Raw genomic sequence first — 23547 nt, forward strand, 5'->3', positions numbered from 1 at the left:
TGTTCATTTAAAATGAGTTGAAGCAACACAATTTTTATTTATTAAATTATATTAGGCGGCACAGTGGCTCAGTGGTTAGCACTCTGGCCTCACAGCAGTTGAGTTCGAGCCTCGGCGGGGTCAGTTGGCGTTTCTGTGTGGAGTTTGCATGTTCTCCCTGTGTTGGTGTGGGTTTCCTCTGGGTGCTCCGGTTTCCCCTACAGTTTACTGTGTGAATATACACATGACCACCCCTATAACGGTTCATTGTGAATGCATAATCGCACCCATCAGTATTTGTTAAACTATTATTGACCAGTCTGAAACTGCAGATGTACAGCACCGACACACATCACACACATTCACAGGACACTGTTAGAGTAAAATAGGAGTTTAATAGAGACACACATTTACATTCATTTACAAACTACTGAAACGGCTGACCCCCCTCCGACCATGATATTCACACTACCCTGCTTTGAAGAAACACAAGACATGTAAATTCTGTTATTTCAGCTAGTAAATATTACCATTTTTATTTAGTTTCATTAATAAGAATAAAAGAATAATAAAAAAAGGTCATACAGCGTACATTATTTACAGACCAATACAGCACACACGGCTTCTGATTTATATTCCTCTGAGCTTTAGCTAGAATAGTAACGGATCAGGGCTGCTGTTGTTTATGCGGTGTGATGATAAGTGTTAATACTGACTACACTTAATAACTAAGAAGAGATGGCTGTGAATGGATCCAGTATGTCCTGTATTTATGAATACCGCTGCTTTCTCTCTGCTGTCCTCTGGCGGCGCTCTTGAGCACGAGCTGAAGCGTGCGTCATCAGAGCGCGCCGGGCGTGAGCGAGGACGCGTGTACGCGCAGCAGCAGCACGTGCACAGCAGCAAAAATGGCGACTCAAGCAGCAGAAGTCATATTCGCGCAGAAACTCGCGGCCAACGAGAAAAGCGTGAGGAGCAAAGCCCTGCTGAAGCTCAGGAAATACATCCGCATCCGCTCCGAGAGAGCGCCAGGTAAAGAGGAGCGCACACACACACACACACACGCTGACATACACACAAACACACACTGACATGCACGCGGAACACACACACACACACACTCCAATAACAGCGAAAAACACCATCAGAGAGTACGCTGCGAGAGAGCGCTAGATGAACACACACACACTTATAGACACGCAAGACACACACTAACATACTGAAGACACGCTAAATGACTTCAGACACACACACACACACACACACACACACACACACACACTCTGAAGACACACACAGTAACTCCCCCAGAGCTCAGTCAGGGTTGTGTGTCTGCTGTGACTGTAGTGTTCATCATCAGTGCTGTAGTCACCCTATCAGCCTGATGGAGATGAGGAAGGTGATGATGGTAATGGTGAGTATCCACCTCACTACCACAGCTGAGGGGATTCCCTTGAGCAGGGCACTGAGCCCATAAAGTGCCATCTCAATCCATAAATGTCGTGTAAAACTGAGGATGAAGATGTGGTAATGAGGAAGAGGGTGATGATGATGGTGATGGTGATGTTGTGCTGTGTTACAGGAGGCTTCAGTGAGGAGGAGCTGCTGAAGATCTGGAAGGGTCTCTTCTACTGTCTGTGGATGCAGGATCTGCCTCTGCTGCAGGTAAACACACACACACACACACACACACACACACACCCTCATAATCTCTGCTCTCCATAACCTGTGTGTGTGTGTTTCAGGAGGAGCTGTCCACCAAGATCTCAGCGCTGCTCTTCAGCTTTCGCACCGTTGACAGTCGTGAGTTAAACACACACACACTCTCTCTCTCTCTCTCTATGTGTGTGTTGCAGTAATCCCCTTATACCTCTCTCTCTCTCCGCTCCTGCTGTGTGTTTCTAGAGTTTCTGTTCTTCAAGACGTTCCTGCAGACCATGAAGAGGGAGTGGAACGGCATCGACAGACTGAGACTGGACAAATTCTACCAGGTGTGTGTGTGTGTGTGTGTGTGTGTGTGTGTGTGTGTGTGTGTGTGATCTCCTGTAATGACTGAACATGATGGTGTCGGTGCTGAATTCTCTCTCCTGTTCTTCAGCTCGTGCGCTTCGTCTTCCGCCAAATGTTTGAGATGCTGAAGAAGCAGGAGTGGGAGCCCAGGTACTGTGTGTGTGTGTGTGTGTGTGTGTGTGTGTGTGTGTGTGTGTGTGTGTGTGTGTGTGTTAATGTTGTCTTGATGCTGGAATGTCCACCTTGATCTGCTATGTTGAGTTGTTTTGATATTTGATGCTGTTCTCAGACCTGCAGGAGCAAACTCAGCTCTGATTAAAGTGTGCAGATCAAGTGAAAAGGGAAACGGCATCTAATGCTCGAGTCCTAGAGGCAATAAATGACAAATAAAACCCTAAATACAGTTCAGTGTGATCTTCTGATGAAGCAGAAGTGTGTTAAAGTCTGAGTATTATTGTTATTCGGTCGTCTCCCTGCTGCTGAGCAGTGTGAGAGTAAAGCCAGTGTACTGACACTGAGCTGAAGCATCACTGTGGTGTTTTACATACATCTGTGTCTATGTTTGACAACACTAGTGTGTGTGTGAGAGAGGGGGTCTGAATCACTGTAGTGTGTGTGTGTGTTGTGCTGACCTGTCTCCTGCTGCAGTGTGTTGCAGGAGTTCCTCCAACTGTTCTCAGATCAGCTCCTGCAGAGCTCCAGCGCAGCTCCATCAGGACTCATAATGCACATCATGGAGCTCTACATGACGGAGCTGGCTGCAGTCGGAGCCGCAGAGGTACACAAACACACACACACACACACACACACACACACACACACACACACACACACACACACACACACACACACACACACACACACTCTTCAGCTATGTGTTTGGATGTTTAACAGGGTAGGCATGGAGCTACACACACTATTTTAAAAGAGTGGGCGTCTGCTGTGTTTCTAATGCTGTTGTACCTCTGCTGTGTGTGTGTGTGTGTGTGTGTGTGTGTGTGTGTGTGTGTGTGTGTGTGTGTGTGTGTGTGTCTCCAGCTTACTGCGGCGCAGAACCTTTCCCTGATAGAGCCCTTCTGCCGGACGATGTCCAGAACTAGAGAGTAAAGCGTCCTCTTCTGTTGTTCTCTCTCTCTCTCTCTCTGTGTGTGTACGCATGTGTGTGTGACCTCCTGTGTTCTCTCTGTGCGCAGTCGAGTCCTGCTGAAGGCCATCGGCAGCAGCATCTTCAGCACCATCGTGGACCAGGTGCCCTTCGCCATCGCGGACCTGCTGCGGGAGATCAGCACCACAGAAGAGGAAGACCAGGACGGAGAGACACAGACCAATGGTGATTCAACACACACACACACACACACACACACACACACTTACAGTCCAACATCATTAGCATCGCCTGTAATACACCGTTGTGTCCTGTGTTTAGTGTGTGTTTGTCTTTTGCCTTGAGTAATCTGCTGTTGGGTTATGTGTTCATCACACCTGGACTAATCACTCAGCTGTGTGTGTGCGTGTGCATGTGTGTGTTAATGTTATTGCTGTGGGTTTTAGAAGCAGAAACACACACACACACACACAGTTATTCATGTTTTTCTCCTCTCTGTGTTTTACTCTGGTCAGATGCTGAGGAGAACACTTCACATCCAGGAGAAGACGCGGGGGATAAAGGCTCTGATGAAGCTGTTCTCCAGGTCTGTGTGTGTGTGTGTGTAGTTTGGTGCTGTACGTTGATAAATGTGTGTGTGATGTACTGATGTGCGAGTATGTGTATGTGTGTGTGATGTACTTATGTGTGTGTGTGTGTGTGTGTGTGTGTGTGTGTGTGTGTGTTGTGTAGTTTGACTATGGAGCTGTTGCAGACAGACTCTTCGAGGTTGCCAGTCACTCAAACATCCCGAGCTTCAATCGTTCCCAGATCTACAAGTTTGTGAAAGTGTAAGTGCAGCATGTGTGTGTGTGTGTGTGTGTGCGTGTGTGTATTGATACTGAAAGAGCAGTGTAGCGCAGATGATCAGTGTGGGGTTTGTGGTGTGATTGTTCTCCTTCTCTCTCTGCATGTGTGAAGATTCCGGGACCTGAGTGAAGGTAAACCCTGTTCAGTCCATCCTCAGATATGTGTGTGTGTGTGTGTATGTGAGTGTGTGATTGTGTGTTTCTGTGTCTGTGTTCAGGTGTGTTCCCTCAGGATGAGGTGGAGGACGTGTCGTCTGATGAAGATGAGTTTGATGATGACAGACGGAGGAAGAAGAAGAAGAAGAAGAGCAGCAGCAGACAGCAGGACTCGCTGAACACACACACAGGTCAGCCACATCCAGCAGGTGCGCGTCTCAGAATAACACACACAGTTCATCAGCAGCAGATGCAGGAGACTGAAGGGGTTATTCTGAGAAAACAACCCTCTGCATGAGCTTTATCCTGATTAATACACAGATACTGAACAGTAAACACACAAACACTAGACGCTGAACACTGCTCTGAGCTGTTATAGGGATTTAGGCACACACACACACACACACACACACACAGAGCTGACCGACTGACCTGCGCAATATTCAGACACTAGAGGGCGCTACACAGTCAGAAACAGCAGAGAGCGTCACATGTCTAATCATTTACACCTGTGTTTACACTAGCTAGAGTTCCTGACCCCTCATATTGTAGATATTCACAGCTATATCTCAGCCGAACAATGCCCGCTTCAGTAGTGCAGGTCAGGAGACTGATGGAGATCTGATGTCCACAGGTGAAGCAGAGACCAGCACACCTGCAGACGACAAACCCAAGAACAAGAAGAGGAGGAAGAAGAAGAAGAAGAGCGGCTTGAAGAGTGTGGAGGAGCCGGAGAACTGCACTGCACCCCAGACTCCAGCAGAAGACCAGAAGAAGAAGAAGAAGACGACACAACAACACACCGAGACTGCAGACGGAGGACAGCAGCGCTCAGAAACACACACCACACCCGCACTGATGGAGGACGATGGAGGAGCTCCTGCAGAGAAACCACAGAAGAAGAAGAAGAGGAAGATGCAGACGCCAGCTGAAGCAGACCAACACACACTGATGAAGAGGAGGAAGAAGAGTCTGCACACACACACCAATGGAGACGCTCCGATAGAGGAGACCACCGCGGAGAAACCACAGAAGAAGAATATTCAGAAACCGCTGAACGGACACACACAGAAACCACAGAAGAAGAAGATGATGATGCAGATCACAAACACACCGCTGACCACGGAGAAACCACAGAAGAAGAAACTGAGCCAGAAGCGGGCCGCAGCAGCGCTGGTGAACGGACACACGGTAAGGCTGCAGAGCACCGCTGATCACACGCTTATTCACACGCTGGCAGATGCAGACTGGGTGACTCCTGTTCAAGCAGACAGATTCCAGTATATCCAGTAGGCAGTGGCGCAAAAAGGGGGTATGCAGTATATGCGGCGCATAGGGGCGCCACACATTTTTGTGCCAAAACTATTTTTGAAATTATCCATATTAAAAGTTTCAAATAATATACACACACACACACACACATATATATATATATATATATATTTGTTAAAAATGTTTATTTAGCATTTTATACGCGTATAATATTGTATTTTATTAAATTAAAAAATCATTGCGTAATTGCAACGTTCTTTTGCCCTTTAGGACTCCCATGTCTTTCATTTTGTTTTGACAAATGTAGTACAAAAAGTCCAAAAGCAAGGCTAGTCAAGGTGATATAATCATTTAGTGAGGGAAAATTAAATTGAGAAGAAATTTGGGGTGGTATGAGATGCATTTCTTTGCGACTTAACATGCTTAATGTAATTATACCTTTTACACTATTTCAGTTGTGTTCAGAACTGCGAAACTGTATTTTTTGAAGCATATTGATATCTTTATGAAAAAATATCTTTAATTTATTGATGGAAATATTTTCCACATTTTATCACTTGCCTGTTATAAAATATAGTTGGATTGAAGGGGGGCGCGCAAAAGTTGAAGCCGCATACCCATCAGTAAATGTGCAGTTGCGCCCCTGCCAGTAGGGCTGGGCGAAACTGCAAATACCTGATCAGGATATGATGCTTCATATCAGTCGCCATCAATAATTATTGAGTACTGTTATTTGCAGGGTGTCGCAGGGTCTTAAAGTATTAAAAGATGATGAATCAATTATGAGGAAATGAAAGCCCTTAAACATAATAAACTCTTAATGCTGTTTATAGGAGGTCTCGTGCTGCGTTCACACCAGATGCGGAACGCACGTCAAGCGCGAGTGATTTACATGTTTAGTCAATGCAAACGCGCGAATAGACATCCTGCGGTGCAAATTGCGCGAATGGCGCGGGGCGAATTGAGCGTTTTGTGTGTTTGACGTTTTGCATGAATCTCTCGAGTTCGAAAATCTGAACTTCAGCGTACATTCGCGCTGCGTTAACCAATCAGAAGCTTGCTCTTGTGGGGCGTGATTGTGACGTATAACCTGTTGTCGGTGTTCCGGGGGAAATCCTCCAGCCTTCACCGACAACAGTTCATCACACTGGGCTGGGCTCAGTCAGAAGCGCCGCTGAAAGCCTCCGTCATCCAGGTTCAGTTTCTGGAGGAGTTGATGAGCTCAGAGCTGCTGCACCTCTGAAAGCATGTAGTGGACTCAGACACGACCCTAAACGCATCGACGCTGTTTATCATCCTTCATAAAGCACATAAACACTGTTATTTTCCTCATAAAATCCATGTTATTTTCATGCCATTTAGCTATGAAGCTAGAGTCATGGGGCAGACAGAAGCCCTGCCCATCACGCGAATCCGCGTCTGTTTTGATGTGAATTTGACACTGGAATGAAGCGAGTAACCTCAAATGTTCACGCGGCTATTTACGCGCGAATAGTGCGATTTATCCACGCGTCTGGTGTGAACACAGCATTAAGTGTTGTCCAAAGAGTTTGACTCCAAAACAGCAGAAATATTTTGATTTTCCCCTGAGATTACCAACGGCGTGCTCAATCCACACCACCCGGTGATGTCAGGTGATTCGCGACAAACGTAGGAAGGAGATGTGACGCTCTCCACATGTAGCAAAACCACAGAGCGAAACAGACGCAAAATAAAGCTGTACGTTTGTGAACTCCTGGTTGGAGGAAGACGAGTTTAACAGCGGCTGAAAGCTGAAAACAGACCGCTCATCTATTCTCTCAAGCCTAGTTTCAGAATCCAGCGCCCGGCTCAGCTGCAGTATACAGGACGGGATCTTCTCGCTTGATGTTTATTACATGATTATGATTAATGTTCAGCACGATCAGCAGCGAGAGCTGAGGCTCCTGTACATGTGAACACGGAAGAGCTCTGTTCCACTCCTGCATTCTCTCTCTCTCTACAGGAAGCTGAAGATCCAGCACTTCCTGTCAGCACAGACCGGAAGATGAAGAAGAAGTTTGTGCTGAGCCAGAAGAAAGCTCCAGCGCCGCTCTTCTGTAAAGGGCTTAAAAACACACGGGTACACACACACACACACACACACACACACACACACACACACACACACACAGCTCATTCATCAGTGTCTGTAGGCCTACAGGATGACTTTAATAGAGCATTGTGGGCTTTTTTAGGCACAGACACATCCCTTTAGTAGCCGAGCCAGCTTCAGTACCGGTTCTGTATGATGATAGACAGGCCAATCTTGTTTTGTTTTTTTAATTAATAATTTCAGTGAGTCCTGCAGGCGTTTGACAGATAATGTGTGGTTGATTTGATGATTTGCAGACAACTTTTTTATTTGATGCTAAATTAATTAAACAGCAGGTCTGCTCACGCCAGTGGATGAAGAAAGCTGAACTCTGTCCTGAAGACAGTCCGCTATAAATGTACAACTAAATAAAGCATCCACCATGAGCTTAATGTAACTGTGCTGACATTGATGATGACTGAATATTAATCAGATGATGTCATTCTGCTGCTGCACCGTCAGCCAATCACTGCAGAGCTGATCATGACCACAGCACACACACAGATCTCAGATCAGCTCTTGCAGAGATTTTAATCTGATTCACCAACATGTTTGAAGATTCAGATTAGGCCGAGATCAGCTATCAAGATGAACAGATCCAGGATCTGCCAAACAGCTTGGATCATTTAAGCGTGGTTTGCAGAACTGACCCCAGATCTGCTGGGCTGACAGCACACACAGCTTTATATCACCCTCCGCTGAGCTTATTGACTAATGATGTAATATTCTCTTCTCCTGTGTGCAGATCTCAGCCGCTGCCAAGACCGACAGGAAGAAAGTCACGTTCGGCCTCAAGAACAACAAAACTGTGGGTACGTGCTTCACCAGACCCCAGTGTTCAGCTTACAGAGACATGTACAGGCTTCACTAGGGTAATCAGGGTACAGTTAGGGTAATTGTATAACAGTGGTTTGTCTAAAACATATTGACTGATAATATGGACATTAGAATTGAATTAAAAAAATGAAGAACTGCTTTTATTCCAGCCAAACTAAAAGAGATCAGACTTTCTCCAGAAGAAAATTATATTAAGAAAATGATAAAATATATAGAATTACACCTGTTCAGAGAATATTACAGGAGATACAGTCTGCAGAAACACTGTGATTGACACAGAGGGGGAAAGCCCCGCCCACTAGTGCCCATCTCTCCATCTCATTAGCATATTCAGCAGCCCTGAGTGAGCAGCAGCCGTCTGTCCATTAACCATTACAGTGTTTGACTTCATGTTTAAGATCACAGTCCAAAAACTACTATAATATTAAATACAAAATAATAAATACAGTCCTGATGAACAGGAAATAGTTCCAGAGAAACAAGAATTTAATTGGAATTTTTTTAGTTTATAATGAAATTTTCCCAATAGCAGTTTTGATGGTAAATGTCTGATCCCTCTCTCTCTCTCCCTGCAGCTGTTCAGTGAGCAGACTCTTATGTTATTGAATATAGTGTTTAATAAAACTGTTTTGTCTAAATACACAAATCATCATCTGTACTGACTGAGAAATGGATAAACATACTCACTTATGCTGAGCTCTGTGTGTGAGTGCATGCATGCATATACACACACACATATATAAATATATGAGTGGCAGTGCAGTGTATTTGCGTTCTGCTCTGCATCTGCGGTCATGTTTCTGAATGATTAAATAAAGGAGAACATCATGATGCTGAACATCATCTGATGACGAGTGTTTCTCCACAGAGTTCAGGAAGACGGACCGCAGCGCTCTGCTCAGTCCCGACCGTCTGCCCTTTGACCCCAGCCGGACGCCTAAATCTGGGGTGCTGAAGACACCGTCTCCCTCCGCCATGAAGAGACCCTCGGCTGCAGACTTCTTTTGAATAAAGAGTGTGTGTGTGTGTGTGTGTGTGATGTCTGCTCTGTAGAGCGTGCGCACACACACATTTTATACTCCTGTTTTCCCGCCCTCAGAGTTCTGCTTTATTTTTAGCATGGCTTATTTTCAGACTGTTTTGAATATTCATGAGTTCCTCCTCCAATGGGAGAGCAGAGAGGATTATTATGAGATGTAAACACAGGAAGTCGTGCTCTGGACGGAGCGTCTGTAAACTAAAAACTGAAGTGTGTGAGAATAAACCTCCGAGATGTTCTTCAGCCCTGTGTGCTAATCTCAGTCATGTTCATCAACACTGTGTATGAAATCTGCAGTAGGGTCCGCATTGAGCTGAGTTTACCACAGTAGGACAGTGTTCTCTATATGAAGGGTGTCTGCAGGGTCTTAAAGCATTAAGTAAATCAATTTAGAGAAATTTAAGGCCCTTTATGTTTTAAATGCTAATTAACAATGTTTAATTGTATGCTGAAGCTTTACATTTTGTATTTAATCTGTGAATATTGAGCTGCTCGTGTCAGTGGCGTCACTTCACTGTCCTCCCTGCTGCAAAATCCAGCTTAAACCAGCCTAGGCTGGTTGGCTGGTTTTAGCTGGTCGACCAGGCTGGTTTTAGAGGGTTTTGGCCATTTCCAGGCTGGTCTTAGCTGGTCAGGCTGGAAAATGACCAGCCAAATCCAGCTAAAACCAGCTTGACTAGCCTGGTGTAAGCTGGATATAGCTGGTTTTGGCTGGACTCCCAGCTTGGCTAGGCTGATCAAGCTGGTTTTAGCTGGTCATCTCCCAGCCTGACCAGCTAAGACCAGGCTGGAAATGGCCAAAATTCCTCTAAAACCAGCCAACCAGCCTAGGCTGGTTTAAGCTGGATTTTTCAGCAGGGCTTCATGACTTCTCCATGCATCATCATGGGATAGCGCAGTGTTCATTGGCTGAGCGCTACAGAATCGTGCCAGAAGCAGGAGGTCATCCGGGCGCTTCTCTCATACGGTTTACAATACTGTGAGTTTAGACACACTACTCAGCTCACATACTGTTTTTGTCGCCTACTATATAGTGAGGAAGTCAGTGATTTTGGACACAGTCTTTTCTGTTGAGAGAATCAAAACCTCAGTTCAGTTCATCTTTATTTCTATAGTTCTGACTGAATAATATATACTGTGTGTGAAATCGCCCCATACACCCTTATTCACTATTCCCTACAGTAGTCCACCGGGAGGAGTGAGTGAACTGGAGCGATGTGTGTTTGTGTGCTGAATCCCTCAGATGGATTATATTTTCATCTTCTCGCTCAGACCCTGTGACTGATATATATTAGTAATGAAACCAAGGCTTGAGGTATGGGTCATGTGCACAGAGGTTTCTTTATTATTCCGGACAGACACACGAATAGCAGTGTGCTTTAAACGCCATCTAGTGGTCTGAGGAAATTCATTGGGTGCATAAACAGTGCGTTATGGGTGTTCACTAGCTGTTGAGTGTACTCGTTATTGTGGTGCGTTGTGGGATTGATCGAGTCCACTTCATTGTGTCCACTGTAGTTTTAGACAGCACTAGAAATGGCTGCTCCCTCAGTTATAATAGTGTTATCTTCTGAGACCTTCCTGAGCCAGAGCTCCACATGCCGTATCTACAGGTGAATGACAGTGTCCAGCAGTGTGTGCTGCTTTCAGTCTCATTAGCTCAGTAAACGAGTGTGATTAGACTATAATCCCCTTTTCCTTGTCTTCATGTGTTCAGAGTAATGAGAAATGTCCAGCATCGCAGGAATGTAAGCCAGAGCTCAACACTCTTCAGTTCAGCTGTTTTGAGTCTAATTAAAGTAAATAGCAGGAAGCTTTTAAAGAAGGTAACTCAAACACTGTTATTTAATTGTATAAATTGCTGCTTTACTCTTTTCTTCATAGAGAAAAGTGATAACTTGCTCAATTTGTAATGCCTTTGACTAAAAATAGTCATGAATATTAATGTTGATCACGTCTCTGCCTGCTGCTCTGTTCATCATGCCGGCATGTAAATCTACATTCCACTATGATGCTGAAATACTTCTGTGACAATCTGTGAAACTGTTCTCAGAGCAGTGAGAAGCTCTTCAGAGAAGTGTGACCTGTTGAGGTCAGTATCAGAATAATAGTCCTGAATGAGTAACCAGACTCCAGGAATCATTAAGAGCTGAACTCTGCCACACACAGAGACCGTTCAGCTGAACATCTCCTATCCAGAACTCACACTCCGCAGCGTCAGAGAGAGTGAGACCCCATGGCTGATCTCAGATCAGCAAACGGCTGATAAGAACACTTCATACACCACAGTCCTGCTCTGTCGTAAGCGTTTGGGGATGTTATGGAACAAGGGAAGTGTTACTGGTGAATTTTCCATTTCATCTGCTCGACCTCTGCAGTTCTGGAATATTTCCCTAATAGATCACTGTGGACGTGTGTACTGGCCTGGAGGAGTTCTGCTGCTAGTGTTCGACCAACACACTCATTCTGTAAAGGGCACCTATTATGCTCATTATTTTTTTACGTGAGGTTTAGACACAGTAGTGTGTGTGTGTGTGTGTGTGTGTGTGTGTGTGTGTCTCCAGCAGCCTCTAATGCTCAACATGAATGAATTGTGTTTGTTCTAATCAGACTTGATACAGAAACACTGATTGACATTCTGCCTTGTCAATCAGAATGTTAAAGCCCCGCCCACTAGTGCCCATCTCTCCATCTCATTAGCATAATCAGCAGGCCTGAGTGAGCAGCAGCCGTCTGTCCATTAGCCATTAGAGTGTTTGAGCTGCTGAAGATGATGTCAGCATAGACTAAGAGGATTATAGATGTGGAGTTCTAGATGAAGACAGGAGCCACATAGACTGACACAAGCATCAACACACACACATTGCTGTCGCTATGGAGCTGTAAAACCCTCTAAACCTGCCGGAACTACTTTAACTGTGCATTCTTCTGACAATAACCAAACACCTGAGAGTGAGCACAGCCAATCAGAGTCCAGATGTGGTGTAGGTGTATATAAAGGGCTGTGTGTGTGTGTGTTCAGAGTTCCTCCTCCTACCCTGGATTAAATACCGCCGCTCCTCTAGTGCTCTTCACAGGCTGGAGAATGAGGAACATGGCGAGAGAGATCCTGGCCTTCATCCTCTGCACGTCGGGCTGGGTGCTGATCTCCTCCACTTTACCCACAGACTACTGGAAGGTGTCTTCGATCGACGGCACGGTCATCACCACAGCCACCTTCTGGTCCAACCTGTGGAAAACCTGCGTGACCGACTCCACCGGCGTCTCCAACTGCAAAGACTTCCCTTCAATGCTGGCGCTGGACGGTCAGTATCTGAGCTCGGGGTTCTTTACAGCTGGACGTCTGATTTAGGAAGGGTTCTGGTGTACAGGGGTTGAGGAATGATTGACTACTGAAGATGAGTGAAGCTGAGAGCGTTTACACAGCCATTCCTGTCCGTTTATGCTCTAATAGCTGATGTGTTTCCTCTTCTCCATGATGACAGCACATCATATTAGACTAGATATTCTTCAAGACACTAGTGTTCAGCTTACAGTGACATGTAAAGGCTTCACTAGGGTAATTAGGGTAAAGTTAGGGTAATTAGGCAAGTCATTGTATAACAGTGGTTTGTTCTGGAGACAATCCAACACTAATATTGCTGAAGGGGTGAATAATATTGAGCTTTAACACTATTAAACACTGCTGTTATTCTAGCTGTAATAAATAAGACTTTCTCTGCTAAACAGGATTCGGGCAATATTGTAAACTGGGATTGTAAATTGTTACTGGAGAGCTTGGACTGTCTGCATCAGTAAGAGCAGTGGTCACTGTACGTCTCCTCGTTCAGCATCATTACACTCTTCATCACTCTGAGCTGATTTATTCTGGAATAATGCTCTCCATGGCTGAGGAGAGTGAACACAGCGGCCTGAAATGAGTCAATGTTTAGCACTGCGGGCAATAAATCTGATGCATTTCCCTCCAGGCTGTTTTCCAATCATTCAGTAGTTTCGTGGGTTAACTAGCGAGCTAATGTTTGTCCAGGATGGGCGTGTGGAGACCCGTCTGCTGCTCCAGCGCAGGTATCAGAGAAAGTGTTGGAGCTCATCAGCGAAGCTTCATTAATGCAGAGCAGCAGCGGAGCCTGATCACTGAATAACACCAGTGCACTAACTGAAGTGTGTGTGTGTGTGTGTGTGTGTGTGTGTGTGTGTGTGTTGAGCAGGTTATATCCAGGTGTGCCGTGGCCTGATGATCACTGCTGTCTGTCTGGGTTTCTTTGGCTCCATCTTTGCTCTGATCGGGATGAAGTGCACAAAGATCGGCGGCCCGGACAAGTTCAAAGCCAGAGTCGTCTGCTTTGCTGGATTCAACTTCGCTTGTACTGGTGGGTTCCTCGCTCTCAGTAGAGCTCATGTCAAGAGTCGACACTCGGCTGATGATTGAGAGTAGAGCTTGTTGTTGTTGTTGTTGTTGTATCTTCATTTGAGCTGGATTTAGTTTGAGATGAAGTCATTTAGATTGATTGGGTTGTGAAGTGCAGCGGGTCTTCATGCTGTCTGACAGTGCTGTGCAGGATGGTCTGTTGTTGTTGGTGTCTCCGCAGGTCTGTGCTCTCTGACCGCGTACTCGCTCTACGCTCACAGGATCACCTCGGAGTTTTTCGACCCCATGTTTGTAGCGCAGAAGTACGTGTGTTTTCTTCTTCTCTTCTGAAGGTGTCGGGAGTGCTGCTGTGCTGAAGTGTGTGTGTGTGTGTGTGTGTGTGTGTGTGTGTTGTCAGGTATGAGCTGGGCGCCGCTCTGTTCATCGGCTGGGCTGGATCCACTCTGTGTCTGCTCGGAGGAGCGCTCTTCACCCTGTCCATGGCTGACGGCAGCAGCAAGAAGTAAAGGCCTGACTGCTCTAGTGTCACAGTCAGATGGAGTTGACCCTTGTGTGTTGTTCAGATTGACTCCTCTTTGGTTATGTTGGTGCCCCATTGACTTATTTAGAGATGCGTTTTAGAAAAATTTTAAAGCATTTTCCCAAAATAAGAGTCAAAGTCAGATGAGTCTGCAGAAATCATCACTTGCTGAAACACAAGGCATAATTCTGCCTCAAAATCAGCCCAGAGTGATGAAAACGACCCAACAGCACACAGGGGTTAATGACTTCTATGAGCTGGGTTTCTGGTGTACTCTTCATCTCCTCGTAACTCCTGCTGTTTGCTCATCTGTGGTCATGACGGATGTTTGTGTTGTCAGGAGTTCTCCGAACAGAAGAGTCGCGTCTCTAATGTCGGGAGCGATGCCTCAGAGTCAGACGTCCCACACCAGGAGGACTCTTCCAGAATACAGCAGCACTCCACAGCACTTCGACAAAAACGCCTACGTATAACACACAGCGGACGTCATCTCAAGAGCTTCTGTAGCTTTTATGAAGAGTTCGCTGAGCAGAAGTGAAGAGTAACTCACTCCTGAGCTCCTCACAAGACTTCTGTTCGTCTACTCAAAGGAAGAAATTTGTACATTTAATTTGCTTTTTTATTGTAGATGACAAACAGTTTTATAACTTGAGGAAATTTGCATTTTTTACTTCTGATCGTAGTATAGAGCGGGATTTGGCTGTGAATACATCTGGGCATCGAGTCATGTTCAGTCTCTTATTGGCGCAGGAGTGCAGTTCACTGAATGGCCAGCGGTGTCGCTAAAATCAAGAGTTTCACAGTTGTGCACACAGCCTACATTTCTTACGGCTCATTCACACGGGCCGTCAGCGTCAACGCTTCCCATTCACTTTGAATGGTTGACGTCAAGCGTTGCCCAACTGCATTGTGGATCTGTCGGCGCCGCTTCAGAGGCGTTGCTCGCTGCAGACGGACTTTCTAAACTTTTCAAGCGCAGAAGCGTCAGCCAATCAGATCGCTGTATGCAAATACACCAGCTAGACAGTGGCCTATTGCTGACTGAATTTCATTGGCTGACGCTGCTATGACGATCGCTTCAGCCCCAATTTCAGGCACGCCCTCAGTCAAGCGTTGACGCTGAAGCCCCGTGTGAATGGAGAGATAATCGACAAAATATTCAATGTAAAATAAAGTTTTTCAAGAACTGAAATTACACCAAATGCAAAATGACGTGTTCATGTGAGTAAATGAACAAACATGGCGATAGTGGTGAAACTGCTGCAAGTGGCACGAATACCACAAACTGATTCATTTCTGGAACAGAGCATTCAGATTGCTACACAAATCTGGCAAATTTTGCATGAAGTATATCTTTTTCTGAAGGTTTTAGCTCTGAACATTTGGCTGAACAGTTCATTAAACATCTTTGTGTTTCAAAGTAGTGTTGGATGATTAAACACATGAAACTCTGGGCAGACTGTGTGTGTGTGTGTGTGTGTGTGTGTGTGTGCGTGTGCGTGTGCGTGTGTGCTGTTAATGCTTCTGGAGGAAATGTGTGTTTTAGTTATTCTTTCAGATTCTCTCCGTGTCCGAGAAACACTTGAGAATGTTTACAGTAAAGCAGCGTCACGGTGTGTGTGTGTGTGCAATCACAACACACGCTTTCCTGGTGTGTGTATCAAACTCTGCTGAAGATATCAGTGTGCTGCTGCGAGAGACATGAGGAAGAGGCTGATCCAGGTGTTGGGGTTCCTGATCTCCACCTTCGGCTGGCTCTTCGTCAGCTGTACTCTGGCCATGGACTACTGGAGGATCCTCTATGTGGGAGGGAAAGGTGGAAACTGGATGGTGAAGGCGTCCTGGTACTGGTCCAACCTGTGGAAGGACTGTGTGACGGACATGTCCTCCATCTCCGACTGCAGAGACTATGATGCGCTGTGGGCCGTCACACGTAAGCTTTCCTCGTCTGTTGTTTTCTGAACTCTTCTGTCTGTTGTTTTTCAGCCGTTGTGTTTGTTGGTTTCTGAGCTCTCGTGTCTGAAATGAGGCAGGAATACCACCCTGATTTATAAAAAAGAATTTAGAGCAGGCGGGGACTTCAGGATCTTCAGGATCTTCAGGATGGGAGGCATCAAATCTGCCTGTGAGAGCCACCAAGGAGGCGGCCTCTACAATTGGTCGCTCTATGGCAACCCTGGTGACCAGCGTGCGGCATCTGTGGCTCACACAGGCTGAAGTTAATCACACTGATAGGGTCCTGTTTTCTAAAGGGTGCTGTTGATTGCATCGCCGAGTCCTTCAAGTACATTAAAAGAACAATCCGGCTCCCTCAGGGGCTTTCTCCCACCACAATCTAAAGCCCAAGAGGCTGCTAAGGAGCACCACATGGTGTCCTCTTTATGCCAGGGTCTGTTGAGGAGAAGGCAGACCACCTAATCACCTATGGTAGTCCAGAACTTCACACTTCTCAGGGTGAGTGCTCCACAGTGCCCGAGAGCATTGGGAGATTCTGCCCCTCTTAGGAAGGTCCAAGAGCAAGCAGAGGCCCGTCTCGAGAGGCTGTTACCCCTAGTACATTTTCGGTATTGTGGAAATGCCTGCTGAATGTGTCTCAGTGGATCCTGTTCACGGTGGTACATGACCACAAAATTCTATTTCATGAAAGCCCACCTCACTTCAGCGCTGTGGTGAAGCCAGAACAGGCTCTGGTTATGGGAAGTGCTGGCTCTAATAATGAATGTCGTGTTAGAGCAGGTTTCCCTGCTGGACAGAGTCGGAGTCTTACAGTCAGTATTTTATTGTTCCAAAAAGGATGGAGGATACATGCCATATTAGATCTGATTAGATCTCAGATTGTAGATGTTAACCATCAAAAACATCGTCCCAAATTCAGTCCGAGGACTGGTTGTGTACTTCCATGTGTCAATCTTTCCCCAACACAGAAGGTACCAATATTTGGTTCCTCCAATGAGCCTAGCTCTGTCACCCCGATCCTTCACCAAAGTAGTCGAAGCGACCCTAGCTCAGCTTCATATTCAGGCGATATGTATCCTAAACTACACAGCTGATTGGTTAGCTCAGTCTCATGATATGGAGATTCGGTATTGTCAGCTTCGCCCATATCAGAAGTTTGGGTTTTGGTGAACACCAAAGAAAGTGTGCTTGTCCCAGCCTGGGCGACCACTTTTTTAGGTGTGCTTTGGGATTGCATGACAATGTGAACATGTCTGTCCTCCACAACCATACACAGAGTCAAATTAGGCTCTGACACACTTTCTCCAAGACCTAAGGGGTCATCATGTCCATCTTGTCCACATAGACAACACATCAGTGGCCAGATATGTCAATGTCTGAGCTCTCCACTGCTCTGCAAGTTGGCACATTGGATCCTCCTGTGGGCCCAGGACAGGTCTCTGTCTGTCAGAGGAATGTATGTTCCAGGCCGTCTGAACATGGGAGTATCTGCCACTTTCTGAGTTGTTTCCGTGTGAGTTCTGGCGTGTCAGTTGTGGTCTGAACTCTTTCTTGTGTGAGTTGTTTGTGAGCTCTTGTGTGTCTGTTGTTTTCTGAGGTCTGTTGTTTCGTCCTCTATAGCGTATGTTCAGGCTGTGCGCGGTCTGCTGATGATCGCTATGGGTCTGGGCTTCATCGCCGCTATCCTCTGCTTCATCGGGATGGAGTGCACCTACATCGGTGGAAGTGAGAAGAACAAGCGCAGAGTTTTACTAGCCGGAGCAGCTTTGCATTTTGCCGGTGGTGAGCACAACCGTTCTCCAACATCTCTGCTCTCAAGCTGTCTGTTTCAGGGCACATGGCCTAGCTTTCTACTTGTTTAATACTGCTGCTACTGTGGATTGACTCGGATCACTGTCTGCTCTGTATTAACCCTCATATATATATTAAACCCTCACAGGTCTGTCAGCGGCTGCAGCATATTGTTTATACACCAACAGGGTGGCCAGAGCTGCCTTTGCTCCCGCTGTTGACACAACTATTATAAGGTACGGGATTCTCCGAGAAAGCATTAGCAGCAGTTACTGCTGAAACACTTTCACTCGCTCACTCACTCACGCAGCTGATGATGGCATACAGCAGGACTGGCTGTGATAAAGGAGTTCTGTTCAGTAACCCTCCTCAGCTTTCTGTGTGGAGTTTGCATGTTCTCCCCGTGTTGGTGTGGGTTTCCTCCGGGTGCTCCGGTTTCCCCCACAGTCCAAACACATGCACTATAGGGGAACTGATCAACTAAACTGAGTGTGTGTGTGTGTGTGTGAATGAGTGTGTATGGGCTTTTCCCATTACTGGGTTGCTTCTGGAAGGGCATCCACTGTGTAAAACATACAGTATGCTGGAATAGTTGGCGGTTCATTCCGCTGTGGTGACCCCTGATGAACAGACTAAGCTGAAGGAGGATGAATGACTGGAGATTTCCCTCGTCTTGCAGTTGTCAGGTGAACACTTCTCCGTGTGTTTCTCTGTACTGTTCCTCTGTGCTGTAGGTATGGCATAGGAGCGCCGGTATTCTTTGGACTAGTTGGAAGTTTCCTCATAATTCTCGGCTCTGCTTTATACGCGGTGACACACATCTCCACACGGTCAGTAGTTGCTTCAGTAGATGCACAGTTCTGATTAAGAATACATTCAGACAGGAGTGAATCTAGCGCTCTGTGTTGCAGAAAGAAGACCGTATCTGTGGGCAGGACCCTCTACACTCGTCCATCATACGGCCGGCGGACGGCCAGTAAAACAGCCTACACTTCTGCATACTCGGCTCCGTCCCGACAGTCCAGCTCTCGCCTGTCCAGAATGTCACAGGCCACAGATGAGAAACTGCCGGCCCGAGACACGTTTGTGTGAGCAGACCCAGTAAAGGAAAACTCTGCTTCATTTCAAAGCTCAATAAAGGATGTTTAATAAATGCATGTGCTCTTTGCTTTGTCTTGTAGTTCACCACACTCATGTATTTTAAACCACAGTAAGGAACAACATTGAGTTTCCTCAGCTCAGTGTAAGGACCGCAGACTGTAATAGATATGCTCACAGTATCTGTGACGTCACCATCAGGTTTCTGAACAGCGCAAAAGAAGTGTTTAGTCTTTTAAAAACACTGCTGTGACACACTGAGCCTCTAAACATTGCTCATTATTAGGCTTTTCTATAGGAGGAAAATTACATGCAAACCCTTCAGATATAGTGTGTGTTAGTAAATGTAGGACTATTGATGAACTACAGCAGAACACTGTAGGACAACACTTCAGATGACTGATCTAGAGCCCACAGCTGATCAATCTGGCCGATTCTGGAGTGCAGTACAGCTCTAAAGAACATTATAAATGATACATAATCTTCAATAAAACAAATACATTTACAGAGATGCTGTATGAGGATATAACTTCACTCAGCTGGGAATTGGAGGCCATGTGAATGGTTTGTGAGCAGGATGCTTTATCATCTGATCATTGTAGGAAATAATCCCAAAAGGCAACTCACGGAATGAACCACCAACTATCCAGCATATGTTTTACACAGTGGATGCCCTTCCAGCCGCAACCCAGTACTGGGAAACACCCATACACACTCACACTCATACACTACAGCCAGTGTAGTTGATCAGTTGATCATAGCGCATGTGTTTGGACTGTGGAGGAACCCGGAGGAAACCCACGCCAACACGGGGAGAACATGCAAACTCCACACAGAAACACCAACTGACCCAGCTGAAACTCAAACCAGAGTCCTTGCTGTGAGGCCACAGTGCTGACCACTGAGACACCGTGCTGTCCCTCTTAAAAGTTGATAATGGTAAAGTTTGAGTCTGAATGTCTGCATCATACTGATGTTGATCCAGCAGACGGTAAAGTACTGAAGCGGTCTCTCTCTCTCTCTCTCTCTCTCTCTCTCTCTCTCTCTCTCTGTAAGCTGGGGCGGATGAACATTATTTTGTGTTGCCGGTGGTGTTTGTTACATGAAAGCGTGCTATAGGGGTTGTTTTCAACCTGTGTGTGTATAACAAACAGAGAGAGAGAGAGAGTGTGTTGTTGACACCACAAACACACACAGAGCAGGGAAGGCTGCTGATCTGGAGTGTGTGTGTATGTGTGTGTGTGTATTCTCCTCTTCAGCTGCTCTTCATCTCAGCATGCATTACAGGACGCTCCTGATGCACACTGAAATGGTGTGTTTTGTGGTGTGTGTGTGCGGCTGGCTGCTGGTCTGCTCCACCGTGCCCACTGAATGCTGGGCGTACTCTGAGGTGCACACTTCAGTGCTCACATCCGCGCACTATTTCTCCAACCTGTGGAAGGACTGTCTCTCCGACTCCACCGGCGTCACCGACTGCAAAGTCTTCCCCACATTTCTGGCTCTGCGCCGTGAGTATGGGGAGAACATGGAGGGGTATTCACTTAAACATCTTTTGACTAGTGACATGTCTTCCTTATGTGTATATCTGGCATGAGAGAAAGACTGGCTTATTCCTCCGAGGTCACGTATGTTAGTGTGATGAAGGTTTACTTTGACACAGTCGGCTGTAGTTTCTGGTGTTAGTGAAGTGTGAGGTGCTCTATAGACAGAGTGTGTGTGTGTGTGTGTGTGTGTGTGTGTGTGCGTGTGCGTGTGCGTGTGCGTGTGCGTGTGTGTGTGTGTGTGTGTGCGTGTGCGTGCGTGCGTGTGTGTGGAGAGAATCACTGGAGCTGAGTGTGAATATTGTCCTGTCCGTCATTTGACAGCCTACATCCACGTGTGCCGATCCTTCCTCTTCACATCTATACTCCTGGGCTTGTTCGGCTCCATTCTGGCTTTGGTGGGGATGAAGTGCACCAAACTGGGAGGATCTGAAACTGTCAACGCTAAAGTCACCTTCGCTGGAGGCATCAATTACCTGACGTCAGGTCAGTGTCTGCTCTGTGCAGAGTGTGCTTCTGCTCTTCTTAAAGCGTTATTGCACTCAGAAATGAACTTTGTGGAGTTTATTTATAAACTAATGTCGAGAGGATCACGTGCTTATGATTGATCACAGCCAGTCCCGCATTATTAACTCATGATTGACCAATCAGATGATTCCTAAGCCACTATAAATACTCTGAGTTCTGAATCACAGCCATCCTCATTTTGAGACAGTTTTGGACAGCCCTAATCTCCACGAGCCCTTAGATGTTTGTTCTGATCTGGACTTTGAGCGTCTCGGGACTCTGTCTGTCTGTCTGTGGAGGATGAAGGGCTCCAGGATTTCAGCTAAAACATCTCCAGCTGTGTCTGAAGATGAACGAAGCTCTCAGGGGATTGACATGAGGCAGAGGAATTGACGGCAGAATGTTCATTTTTACTAACTCTTTCTCTTGGTCAGGTCTGTGCGGGATGTTCACCTACAGCTGGTACGGCCACAGGGTTGTGTCTGAGTTCATGGACCCAGGTTTTGTCGGAAAGAGGTAATTGTCTGAGTGATGATCTGATGTGAGCTGGTGTCGAGTTGTGATGAGCGTCCGTCTGCCGCTGCAGGTATGAGCTGGGGCCGGCTCTGTTTGTGGGATGGGGAGGATCGGCTCTGCTGATGCTGGGAGGACTGGTGTTCAGCTTTACTGCAGGCAATCAAGGATTCCAGTCAAGGTATCAGCACACATTCCTGATCACGACACTGATGCTGCTCTTCTAGATCTAGTCTAGGAGTAAATGTGGCGACCCTGATGAATAAGGGGACCGAGCTGAATGAATGAAGGACACTTACGGCTAGGTTTGTGGTCCAGGGTTGCAGACAGCTGACGTCAAAAACTATACGCTCTCTCGTGAAGTTTTTATTATTTTTTAAATATTTCACAAAGGGATGTTTATCAGAGCAAAATAAACAGCATTTTATATCATTTATTTTCTGGAAAAAGTTTTGCTGGAATAGAACTGAATACATGTTAAGCTCAGTATTATTCACCCCTTCAGCAATATTAGTGTTGGATTGTCTCCAGAACAAACCACTGTTATACAATGACTTGCCTAATTACCCTAACTTTACCCTAATTACCCTAGTGAAGCCTTTACATGTCACTGTAAGCTGAACACTAGTGTCCTGAAGAAGATCTAGTCTAATATTATGTGCTGTCATCATGGAGAAGAGGAAACACATCAGCTATGAGAGATGAGTTATGAACACTGTTATGAGCAGAGATGCGCTGAAGAGATTTTCTCTCCATCATTTTCAAGACTAAACTCTCACAGAAGTGTAAATGAAGTTGACCACCTGTAGGTCTTGTTTCTGAACTCAGTCCCTGACACGGAGTGATTTCAGCTCTTATCAACACGCTTTATTTAAGTGAGACTATTATTCACTTATCAACAACATGCCTTATTAAAAAGCAGCGTATCTTCAGCAACAGTATGAAACGCTTCACCAAAGCTCCATTTATGCAAAAAAAAAAAAAAAAAAACTTTCAGCATCACTTAGTAGAAACTGAAGCCAGTTGATTTCACTGTAATTCTCCTCACTGTTGATCTCCAGGACAGAGAAGCAGCCGTCTCCACTGTCAGGAGACAAGCAGATCATCCTGAGCTCTTCTTCATCTTCATCTTCAGACAAGCAGAAGTCCAGCAGAGCAGCGTACGGACTCGACGCTTACGTCTGAGCTGATGATGATGAGGTTTAATAATGTTGTTTAGTGGTGGAGCAAAGCCTGCAGTAAAACCTTCAGCAGTGGGATTACACCAGTGTAATGCAGTATAATATTGAGCTACTCACAGAAAAAGTCTCTAGTTGCGATAGTCTCCATGGTCAGTAATGCTCTGTGGTACTTTTTTTTCACCTGGCTAAGGCTTGATCTCTTTCACAACTTTTTATTAATAGAGAATCTCTGCAATGAGCAACACACTGAAAACCCTTCATTCAGCTTAAAAACACCAATAACACTGGGATGATGTGATCTCCTCAGATTTTTCCTCTGTTATTGGATGTGTAATTATGGGATGGCTTTGTAAACTGCCGGGTCATAATATAAGGGACAAATCTGAAAGTTAACAGCAACATATATAGTGACGGACCGATCTGGACTTTTCATGGATGATTATGAATAATTTTAATTTTAGTTTTTTTTAAAGAAACTTTTCCCATTCTGATACAGATCTCCATTCACACCTTTTTAAGCTAAAAAGAGAGCCCTAGTGAACCCCAATCTGATCATGTATAGATTAGTGTATGCTCCATCAGCTCTGTGTTAACTAAAGCATTAAAAAACAATTAAGGCTCAGAGAAATGTTTTGTGTCTTATTCATATGTGTTGTGGTGAGTCTTCCTGTAAAATAAGGGATAAAGTACATCCAGGCGGATGCTGTTGCAG

At 45.7% G+C, this 23547-nt stretch overlaps 3 protein-coding genes across 7 annotated transcripts; all 3 read left to right on the plus strand.

The window, feature by feature from the left end:
• The first annotated feature begins 832 nt into the window (after positions 1 to 832).
• On the plus strand, positions 833 to 9602 carry rrp1 (ribosomal RNA processing 1). The gene is made up of 16 exons (XM_021478780.3): positions 833 to 1011; positions 1562 to 1644; positions 1725 to 1782; positions 1885 to 1970; positions 2078 to 2139; positions 2638 to 2767; positions 3028 to 3092; positions 3183 to 3319; positions 3610 to 3680; positions 3827 to 3924; positions 4055 to 4074; positions 4161 to 4289; positions 4733 to 5289; positions 7355 to 7471; positions 8229 to 8295; positions 9189 to 9602. Exons 1-16 carry the CDS (start codon positions 888 to 890, stop codon positions 9326 to 9328), a joined length of 1944 nt encoding a protein of 647 aa, XP_021334455.3. The 5' UTR covers positions 833 to 887; the 3' UTR covers positions 9329 to 9602.
• cldn10b (claudin 10b) lies at positions 9268 to 15699 on the plus strand. Of its 2 annotated transcripts, XM_073911432.1 has the most exons (6): positions 9268 to 10828; positions 11104 to 12664; positions 13568 to 13729; positions 13949 to 14030; positions 14126 to 14230; positions 14589 to 15699. In XM_073911432.1, exons 2-6 carry the CDS (start codon positions 12445 to 12447, stop codon positions 14719 to 14721), a joined length of 702 nt encoding a protein of 233 aa, XP_073767533.1. In that variant the 5' UTR covers positions 9268 to 10828; positions 11104 to 12444; the 3' UTR covers positions 14722 to 15699. The 2 variants fall into 2 exon arrangements, with proteins under 2 accessions (XP_073767533.1, NP_001018449.2); NM_001020613.2 differs by lacking the exon at positions 9268 to 10828 and having other exon boundaries at positions 12372 to 12664; positions 14589 to 15668.
• cldn10l2 (claudin 10-like 2) lies at positions 14589 to 23457 on the plus strand. Of its 4 annotated transcripts, XR_012384939.1 has the most exons (9): positions 14589 to 16181; positions 17825 to 17986; positions 18144 to 18231; positions 18730 to 18825; positions 18907 to 20601; positions 20959 to 21120; positions 21576 to 21657; positions 21728 to 21835; positions 22716 to 23457. XR_012384939.1 is itself a non-coding variant. In XM_073911912.1 (8 exons), exons 4-8 carry the CDS (start codon positions 20370 to 20372, stop codon positions 22837 to 22839), a joined length of 708 nt encoding a protein of 235 aa, XP_073768013.1. In that variant the 5' UTR covers positions 15013 to 16181; positions 17825 to 17986; positions 18144 to 18231; positions 20353 to 20369; the 3' UTR covers positions 22840 to 23457. The 4 variants fall into 4 exon arrangements, 3 of the variants coding, with proteins under 3 accessions (XP_073768013.1, XP_073768012.1, NP_001191200.1); XM_073911912.1 differs by lacking the exon at positions 18730 to 18825 and having other exon boundaries at positions 15013 to 16181; positions 20353 to 20601; XM_073911911.1 differs by lacking the exon at positions 18730 to 18825 and having other exon boundaries at positions 15619 to 16181; positions 20381 to 20601.
• The last annotated feature ends 90 nt before the right edge of the window (positions 23458 to 23547 follow it).

Source organism: Danio rerio, chromosome 9 (assembly GCF_049306965.1).
Source record: "Danio rerio strain Tuebingen ecotype United States chromosome 9, GRCz12tu, whole genome shotgun sequence".
NCBI lineage: Eukaryota > Metazoa > Chordata > Actinopteri > Cypriniformes > Danionidae > Danio > Danio rerio.